This window comes from Asparagus officinalis, chromosome 5 (genome assembly GCF_001876935.1).
Source record: "Asparagus officinalis chromosome 5, Aspof.V1, whole genome shotgun sequence".
NCBI lineage: Eukaryota > Viridiplantae > Streptophyta > Magnoliopsida > Asparagales > Asparagaceae > Asparagus > Asparagus officinalis.
In genome coordinates this window covers 82,009,697-82,020,424 of record NC_033798.1, presented here as the reverse complement: position 1 = coordinate 82,020,424, position 10,728 = coordinate 82,009,697, and the positions used below count along the sequence as shown (strand labels likewise).

At 45.2% G+C, this 10,728-nt stretch overlaps 1 protein-coding gene across 1 annotated transcript; it reads left to right on the top strand.

The window, feature by feature from the left end:
* LOC109842083 (protein FAR1-RELATED SEQUENCE 12-like) lies at nt 7,629-8,393 on the top strand. The gene has a single exon (XM_020410995.1). The coding sequence runs from the start codon at nt 7,629-7,631 to the stop codon at nt 8,391-8,393; it is 765 nt and encodes a 254-aa protein (XP_020266584.1).

Below are 10,728 nucleotides of genomic sequence, written 5' to 3'. Positions count from 1 at the left end.
TTCCTCGCTAGATAGCGCCTCATGAATCGAGACGTCGTCATCCGCCTCTGATTCGCCCATTTCTCCGCCCGAATGACCCTCCCAAGAAGGAGGAATCTCCTTGCCAGTAGCTTCATGAGAAGGGCCGACTACGGATGCAAAGAAAAGATTGACAAATGCCCCTTCGGCTCAGAAGGATCAACAACACTTAAACCTATGCTTACCTGAATCACCGGTCTCTTTTCCGTTTCCGGTCTCCCCCTCTTCGTCCGAAGGGATGGAGATCACTCTCTCGGCTGCACCTGCACAAATTAGACACAAATGTCAGAAGATACAGATCCGGCTTTGTACCCGAGAGTACCAAAAATTATTACCTCCGGGTGCGGGCGTAGGAGTCGTTGAGACCCCCGCCTGTGGCCCCACACCAGATGGAGGAGGAGTGTCCTTCGAAGTCACCGGAGCCGCCTTCGATACGGCAGAAGAGGTAGACCGAACAGCTCCAGCCCCAGAGGCAGCATCATCCTGACCCTCCGCCGCTCTGGCAGCCTCCACAGTTTCCTCGCAACGGGCCTTCTTGGCCGCTTCCACTCTGGAACCCTCCGCCGCCATCTCCCACTGTCGCTTGGAGATCAGCGAACTACTCGGAGATAGAAGGGGCATTCCCATCCGCCCAGCTATTGCGCTCCGGGCTCGGTCCAGTCGCTCGCCTGCCCGGATTAGCTTGTCAGCTTCTCCCCGCTCACTTTGGGGGTCCAACGAAGGACCAGGAGAGGGAGCTCGGGCCTCGGGCGCTTCAGACTCGTCCGGACCCACGTCGCCGCCTTCAGTGTCTTCAGCCAGATCCTCTGACAACCACTCCTTAACAGTTTGGCGACCCCTCCGTCTCGAAGTACGGAGAGGCCTTCTGGGAGGACCCCCCTGCTCCGCCAAACACGAGCCCTGGAACCAGAAGCCTTCGGGATTAGCGCTGGCACCCCGATACCACCGGCAGTACAGGAGAGTATGATGCAAATCACGATCCTTCGCGGGTAGTTCAAAACGGGCATGGGTACCGCCAGCATGAGTCCAGAACCATCCCCGAGCTCCATCCACCAGCCCTCCTTCGAAGTGCAGGCGGGGATTGGCATTGCCCACGTACAATTGATCGTCAACCAGTCCTCCTTCGAAGTGTAGGCGAGGGTTGGCGTTGCCCACATACAATTGATCGTACCCAAACTGGCGGGCGAACCTGCAAGGGATGTACGGCTCGAGATAGCACACGGAGCCTATTCGTAGGATATGATACCCCGGCCAAATGTTCACCAACCAGCGGAAGGCGCCACATGAAAGAACCGTGTGATGATCCGCCGTCGGCGCATCTCTAAGGGACTCCCCGTATCCTCCTCCACTGAAATAAGGAAAGAAACGGCGGAAATTGTAGTGGACGAAATGGAAAAGCATCTTCCGCGCGTCGGGAATGTCCTTGCACTTCCAAGAGCACCTCTCCAAGCGCTCAACGAACGGAACAAACCCGTCTCCCGGAAGAGTCACGAGGGCGCTCATCAAGCATTCGCAGTGGTAGATGAACCACGCCATCAAATAAGTATACGGCAGCCCCACCCTAGGATTGGGGGTCCTGATGACCTCTCCGTCCCCCTCATCGATAGTCGATACACGACAGAATTGGGTCGTCAGGGTGCGAAGCCCTCGATGGATACACGCTACCATCGCTGACACCAAGGAATAGGACTTCCCATGGGCTAAGCAAACCGTGGGGTACACGACTTCCACGGGAAGAGCCTCAAAAGAGTGAGTGGGGATTACGCACCTTTTCAGCCACAACACGAGTTACCCCGCAAACAGAGCCTTCCCAGATATAGGAGACTTGGCCTGGTGGTGAAACGAGTGGAAGACCGTTCCAGACTTGAACCCGCCCTCGTTATGCTCGAGAACTACGGTGGCTTCCCCTTCGGCCATCCTCCTTTCCACTTCAGCCTGGTCATATCCGCTCAACGGCAGAGCAGGCCTCCCCTTAACATCGTTCTCAGGGAATAGATAATCAGCCCAATTCTTGTGGCTGATCCCCGAGGCCCTTTTCTTCTTACCTTTGTGATCAACCGCCCCTAAGGTATTGAGGCATATGTGATAGTGACAGAGCAATTCCCACAAAGTCTCGACCACCAAAGGGGAGCGGTCAGAAAGTTGGTCGATCTCATCTTGACCAGGAATGTACTCCTCATATGGAAAGTCTCCCAACGACAGTCCCGACACATCGTACATCTCGTGAAGGGCTATGCCGAGCTCACCATTGGGGGTGAAAAACGTGCCACTATCCGCACAATGCAGCTCTAAAATGCTGTGGAACTGGGAAGCATTAATCTTCAGACCGTGCCGAGTGGCCTGAATGGCCGAATACAGCTCTGAGTTCGCAAGATCAGAGTTCTCGGCCAAAATGTAGTCAGTAATCTTGGACCACCAAGTCTTGCTGCTAGGCGCAGAGTAGATCCACCCCGGAGCTCTGAAATCCTTCGGGGGAAATTTCCCACCGGCCTGGAAGAAGCGATGGCGGAAAGTCTCCGCGACCGCCGTCGTCTCCCCAATAGGCGGCTCATTGGAAGGTAGACCCGGACGCAGACCAGTCACCCGTTTACAAGAGCTCTCCATCCCGTACCCAGCCGTGGAGCCTGTAAAGACGCTGCAAGTTACCCCGTCTTGAGTAGGGGTCAAATCCCAATTCATTGTCCTCGGAACCGCAAGGGAGCGCAGCTCGACGATAGAGAACCCTCTCGGCATGTTGGGAAGGTAGTAGTGCACCCCGTCCATTTCACGAAGCCACCTGCTCTCCTTGATCAGCAGGGCGGAAGGATCGGTCGCGGCATCGCCGAACAAGAACTGGGGCTTGCGTAACTCTGTCCTTGCCTTGTCTGTTAACACCGCGTCGGTGGTCAATTCACGCAGCGTTAGATGGTGCCCGTCAGTAACTCTCTCTATCAAGCCATCCGGCTTATCAGCAGAGAACACAGGAACCAGATTCAAGGAGGGAAATCGCGGAGGTGCCGTATAGCCTGTGCCCTCGGCGAGACCGATCGCCACGCCCTTCAGAAGAGATTCATCAGAAAAGGTCGCTGTAAGAAAGAACCAAAGAGTCAAGACAGGATCTGCCCTAAGGGTAGATCCGCCAATCAAGTAAAGACGAGCTAATTCGCCTGTCAGAAGGCGAAACCCGCTCAACTAGAACGAGATCCGCCTGTGAAAACGATGCCCCCCTTTACCAAAGGAAAAGTCGAGCTCGCCTATCAAAAACGAGTCCGCCTTCGCCCAATAAAGGTCGATTTCGCCTGTAGAGGCAGAAATCGTCCTCTATGAGTAAATGTAAAATCCGCCCGAAAAGGGGGCGACTTTGCCCTAAGTCGGGGAAACTACCAAAAGATGACTAAATCCATGGGAGACAAGCGATGCTCATCCCCCCAACCCGACATCTGTAACCTACGCAAAGTCGTCAGACTAACCTCTCGACTTACCCAAGTGCATATCAGGTATGCTGACGGGTGCGCCGGCGACGAGGCGGTCGGAATAGCGTCCGGGACCTCCTCCTTTCGCAACACACCTCTTGGATTTCGACGCCATTGAGGGAATTAAGCGGGAACTCTTTCTCCTTAGAAAATTTTCAAGATTTGTGAGCACGGTAACCCTCAAAGGAAGAGAGCAACCTTTTTAAAGGGCGGAGTTGCCAACGTGGCCACGATCGTCTTCAAAAAGCGAAGCACCGGCGGACGAGAGATGTAACCCGACATTTCGAAGTGCCACGTCAAGACGGGAGACGGGCCGATCGAGAACCTGGAACCCGAGTCGAAATTGACGGTTGTATCCAACAGCCGGGTTCGAAAACTACGGCCACGATTCAGACGAGGCGCACGAAGCTTACGTCAGAGTGCGACGTGACGGAACCACGCCGTCTTAGCTGGAAAGCACGAAGCCTACCAGCGGACGCGTGGCTCACCCATGCCGAACCTTGTCTCGCCCGAAAGGAAGGGTCTCGCCAACGAAAACTCGACCCAAATCCACGGGTCGAACAGAAATCCACCTCCAAAACCCAACTTCGCCTGAACGGCTCATTCGCCCTTGGAGACAAACGACAAATAACACGACTTGTCCCAAACTTGGAACCGCCAACGAGATGACCTCGCTAAAGCCCACGCCTCGAATGGCTGAGGTTTAGGGTAGAAATCTTAGCATCAAGTCTAAGAGAAACTACTCGACAACTCATTATACTGAGGGGAATAGTATGGCTAGCCTGATTCAAACGGTAATCGGTAAAGGCATATCAAACCCGTTGATAGCTGAGGGTTTGCTAAAAATCCTAAAAGAAACCAAATGTACTTGTTTCGCCAAGAACTTCTTTATTCAAAGTATTCCAGACCACACGCAAGCCGGTTTAGGTCTGAAAACTTTGAAGGGGGCTTTCCCACTCCTCTCGACCCGAAGGGAGAGGGCACAGTACTCCAAGGCCGTCAAGTAGCCGCTCACAGTACGAATGATTGGGCAGGTGTCGAGTCGACCTGAACATTCATAAATGCAGCTCACTTCGGTTGTCCGAGTCAGGAACCGGTCCACTGGCATTCGACGAAGCTGCCCATGCCCACTTGAGTACCGGGAACCCGCTCTCCCACCTCTCTCGGCCTGAAGAGAGAAGACACAGCACTCTAGGCCCGCCGAATGGCCGCTCACGGTACAAGTGATCGGACAAAATGCCTAATCAACCTGCACCCTCATAAATGCGACTTACCTCACTTGTCCAAGCAAGAGACGAGAGCCGCCGGCGCTCAGTGAGTTGGTCAGGTCCACTCGAGTACCTAACAGTCGTTGTCACACGTACGAGGAGGGGATTTCCCATTCCTACATAACGTGGTACAAAACACGGCTCCTCGAAGGATCGCTCATGGTACAGGTGAACAGTAGAATATCTCTGAAGCAATGTATGGTCACATCCCATAATTCGGGGGACAGTAGAACTGTCTCTCTTTCATTTAAGAGCCTCTTCCAACAACCTTTAAAAAGAGGTCGGAAAACTCTGAAAAAGATCAATCGAGACCAAGCTGTTTGCATAATCCTTGCATTTCAGCACCACTGCCTAGTTCTGAGCTCTAATCACCGGTGAACTAGCAGACCCGAACTCCATCGACTCGAGCTTCTACTGCGTACTGAAGCTCTCCAGCAACCTCGATCGAATGGTCCAAGGGAAGCAGACTCGACACAAGCATCGAGCGAAGCATCCTATAGCCACCAAAAGTCCCCACACTAAACAAAGAGGGCATTCCCTCTGCTTCTGTTATTATTTCGATTTATTAGTTTGTAATAAGATTTCTTATCAATACAAACGAAATTCACTGTTTTCGGGAAATCCAAATTTACACCCTACAATCGTCGACTGCGGTATGACAGCCTTGGCAGTAAGGCTGTTCGCTCCTACTATGGTCGCCAGCGTGTTCGCGTCGGAAATCGGTTTCATTGCTTTCGAATTCATTACAACTTCAAGCATTACAACGATTCAAAATAAAAGAAAAATTAAGTCTTTTTATAAGACTTTCCTTACAATGAAAAAAAAACAGAAAGATTTCCTGAGAACACACGCAGAAATCGTTTATCGGTCTTCTACTTACGCTGGATCTTTGCCTGTGTTAGGATTAATCCGTGGACCACTGAGCGATTAGATCAAACGAACAGTTTTATTGTCTCACAAAGGAGACAAGAAACTTAAGTAAATATCTCGATAAAGCGAGATATCCACTCTTCTCGAGAATCGCAGCTAGGTACGATTTCGAGGGAAGCGGATGAACCATATGCAGATCTCTCGAGCTATTCCTCTTTATGCTGAATGAGTTGCCAAGATCTCCTTCTCCTCTCTGAAAATTCATGCTCCTTCAATCTCCTAACCAACAGGGCTTCACCAATGCTCGAAGATTCCAGATCTGTGCAAATGAAGACCCTAGGGTCGTATTTATAGGCTTCAGAAGCCCTGTTTTTGGATAAGAATGAACGATTTACTCTTATCCTCAGTTATAACCACTTAACCACATTCAAAGATAACCTCAAATTAGTTTGGGAGGCTGAAGACAGAATCTTGGGCTACGAACAGTGTTTTCAGGGTCGGGACGCCGGAGACTGTGTTGGGACGCCCGAGACTGTCTCGGGATGCCCGAGACTGTCTCGGTATGTAGTTTTCTCGTCCGATCTCAGAATGATGTGATTCAAAATACATTAGAAAGCTGACAAAGAGACCTGCAACTTTTATATTTTGAGATTCTTTAGATTTGAATCGTTTTATGGCCAAAATATGCAAGACATAATTGGTGTCTCGCAGGTGCGAAACAGTCTGTATTGTCTCGGGTATTTTGGCTCTAACTCCCGCGTCCGACCTCAGAATGAAGTGATCCAAGGCGCGTTAGAAAGCTCACGAAAATCTCTACAACTTTATATAGGTGAGACATCTATGGATGAGCAAGACACGAGTGGTGCTTACGCCTTTGTGGGTGAAACGCAACCCCAGGTCGAGTCGCTTCTTTGTTATTGTATTATCCTGTTGATTTGTATGCTTTATCAACTCGATTCGTGCATTTGTTAGCTTCTCTATGACATTAGCTAATTCTCCTTGATTTGGATAATGACGTTCATTATCTTCTCTCTATTTTAAGCCACGTACGGGAATCTGTGGGTAATTTTTGACGCCTACACTGAGTGTATCACATCCAAAGTATTTCAGGCTCTTCTATAAAAAATCGAGACTGAAACACTTTGGAGGTGGTATCTGTTGGTATCAAAAATTGCCTATAGGTTTCCGCACATAGCTCAAGACAGAGAAAAGGTGATAAACATTATTATCCAAGTCAAGGAGGAAGAGATATCGACGAGTTCTTCAGCACGAAGAGAGGAAGAGTTTGAGAGATCTGCATCCCGTTCATCCATTTCCCTTGAGATCGCACATAGCTGTGATTCTCGAGAAGAGTGGTTGTTTCACTATTGTCGATATAGTCACTTTAATTTCTTATCTCCTTTGTGAAGCAACAAAATCTTTATTCGGATCTGATCAGTTGGTGGTCCACGGATAAATCCTGACACCGGCAAAGATCCCACGCAAGCAGAAGACCGATAAACAACCTTTCTGCATGTGTTCTCAGGAAGTCATCTATTTTATTTTTATTGTAAGAGAAGTCTTATAAAAAAGACTGAATTTTCTTTATTTTGAACCGTTGTAACGCCTGAAGTTGTAATAGATTTGGAAGTAATAAAACCGATTTTCGACGCGAACAGTGGTATAATAGTTCTTCAAGTGAACAATGTGAAGGATATTGGCTTGAGATGAAGGAGAAGTTTGATATAAATGAAGAAAAGGAGGGGTGGTTGCAAACAGTTTACAAATGTCAAGAACATTGGGTGCCATGTTATCTGAAGGACACTTTTTTGCCGGAATGAGATCGAGCCAAAGGATTGAAAGTATTAATGTATTTTTTGATGGGTATGTTAATTCACAGACTTAATTACATGAGTTTGTGACACAAAATGAAAAAGCAGTAACTCATTGTCACTTAAGTGAAGCTCGTGAAGATTTTAAGAGTCTTAACACAAAGCATGTCATGCTCCTTGGACATCCAATTAAGGTCCAAGCTGGAGAAATGTATACATGCAATATGTTTGATGTATTCCAAACTAAATTCAAAGGATTTGGTATAGAGTTTTGTGAAAAATTAAGAAAAGATGGGGATATTGTTGAATACAAGATCTGTAAGTTTACAGATAGAGAGAAATGGGAGGTGGTTACTTATGAACAATCCAGACAGATGCAGTTCTGTTGCACTTGTGCTTTGTTTGAAACTAATGGTGTTGTATGTAGACATATATTGTCACTAATGATTGCTAGGCAAATGGATTCATTACCCGACCATTACATCCTCCATCGTTGGACTATACATGCTCGACATCGTAACATTGGGATTGACAACATTGTATTTGGAAGAAACATCACAAGCTATGAAGAGAAGATTAATTTATTGAAATCTTGGGTTTTAAGAGCAAAATTCAATAATGCACTCAAGCTTGCATTTGATTCAAAAGAGAAGATACAAAAACTAGATGATATGCTAACAAATTTCATAGAATCACTTGAAGAAGAGGTTGGAGAAATTCAAGATCAAATGGTGGATATTCCTCAGATTTCCGCACCCATTTCACATACAATGGAGCACATTCCTCATATTACAGTTTGTGATCTTGATAAACACGCAAGGACTAAAGGTCATCCACGCAATGCTACTAGAATCCAGTCAGGTTTAGAACAAGCACAAGAAAATATAAAAAGGAAGAAACGTATATGTAGCAAGTGTGGTGAACTTCGGCATTATAGAACTAGCTGTAAAGTCAACTTGCCAAGGTACAATTAATATTTTCTCATAAAACTTCATAGCACAAAGCCATATCTCATGATTAATTTGTCATGTAATTTGCAACTAAACATATATTTGGATATATGTGGCGTTTCTTGAGCATAGGTTGTTAGATGTGTTCGTGTACATATGTCTGGATTTGTTCCCTTTTCGCTTTTTGTTTGCTTCAATAGTAAATTTTAGATTCATTTTATAAAACTTCATAAAAATTCATATTTTAACTCATTTCATATATTTGTCATGAAATTTGCAGCTAGGCTAAGTTGTAGAGAAGAAGAAGAGCAATCTTGGGACAAGAAGAAAAGACTAACAGCAATCTTGGGAACAATCTTATAAGTTTTAGATATATAAGTGGATGTCAATTGCTATTTGAGATCTTCATGTGGTTGAAATGAGTCTTATGTTGTACTACTTAATTATTGAATGGTGTAATCTTTTGTAATATATATAGTATACATCAGTAACAGGTTGAAGATTTATGAATCAGCGAGAAAATAGGCAGGCAAAAGGAAAAGATAGACTGAAATGCACATGAATACTAACATGAGCTAAAGGAAAAGATGAAATGTTGCAAGTATTAGAACTAACACGAGAACATATAGAACATATAGAACTAATATTAACTCAGCTAGAACTAACATGAATACTAGAACCAACACTTACATAAAACTTGTATTAGCTGGAGTTAGAACTAACACGATAGCATCTAAAACTGGCACCACAGTAGCTAGAACTAACAATAACTAAGCTAGAACTAACATGGCGTATAGAAAAAACACTTACACTAGATCTTACGTTAACTGGAGTTAGAACTAATACGATAGCATCTAGAACAGACACCACTTCAGCTAGAACTAATAAAAAAATAAGCTAGAACTAACATGGTGTATAGAACACCTAGATTTTGCGTTACCTGGAGTTAGAACTAACACGATAGTATCTAGGACTGACACCACAGCAGCTAGAACTAATAAAAACTAAGCTAGAACTAACATGGCGTATAGAACAAATACTTATACTAGATCTTACATTAGCTAGAGTTAGAACTAATACGATAGCATCTAGGACTGACACCACAGCAGCTAAAACTAATAAAAACTAAGGTAGAACTAACATGGCGTATAGAACAAACACCTACACTAGATCTTATGTTAGCTAGAATTAGAACTAACATGACAGCATCTAGGACTGACACCACAGTAGCTAGAACTAACAAAAACTAAGGTAGAACTAATATGGGCAATAGAACAAACACTTACACTAGGTATTGCGTTAGCTGAAGTTAGAACTAACACGATAGCATCTAGAATTAACACCACAGCAGCTAGAACTAACATGACGTATAGAACAAACACTTACACTAGATCTTACGTTAGCTAGAGTTAGAACTAACATGATAGCTTCTAGGACTGACACCACAACAGCTAGAGCTAACAATAACTAAGCTAGAACTAACATGGGTAATAGAACAAATACTTACACTAGATCTTACATTAGCTGGAGTTAGAACTAACACGATAGCATCTAGAACTGACACCACAGCAGCTAGAACTAATAAAAACTAAGATAGAACTAGCATAGCGTATAGAACAAACACTTACACTATATCTTACGTTAGCCGAAGTTAGAACTAACACGATAGTATCTAGGACTGACACCACATCAGCTAGACTAATAATACCTAAGCTAGAACTAACATGGCTAATAGAACAAATACTTACACTAGATCTTGCGTTAGCTGGAGTTAGAATTAACACGATAGCATCTAGAACTGACACCACAACAGCTAGAACTAATAATAACTAAGTTAGAACTAACATGGCGTATAGAACAAATACTTACACTAGATCTTGCATTAGCTGGAGTTAGAACTAACATGATAGCATCTAGCACTGACACCACAATAGCTAGAACTAACAAAAACTAAGATAGAACAAATATGGCATATAGAACAAACACTTACACTAGATCTTACGTTAGCTGGAGTTAGAACTAATACGATGGCATCTAGGACTGACACCATAGCAGCTAGAACTAACAATGACTAAGCTAGAACTAACATGACGTATAGAACAAACACTTACACTAGATCTTGTGTTAGCTGGAGTTAGACTAACATGATAGCATCTAGAAGTGACATCACAGTAGCTAGAACTAATAAAAACTAAGCTAGAACTAACATGACGTATAGAACAAACACTTATACTAGATCTTACGTTAGCTGGAGTTAGAACTAACATGATAGCATCTAGCACTGACACCATAGCAGCTAGTACTAATAATAACTAAGCAAAAACTAACATGAGTAATAGAACAAATACTTACACTAGAT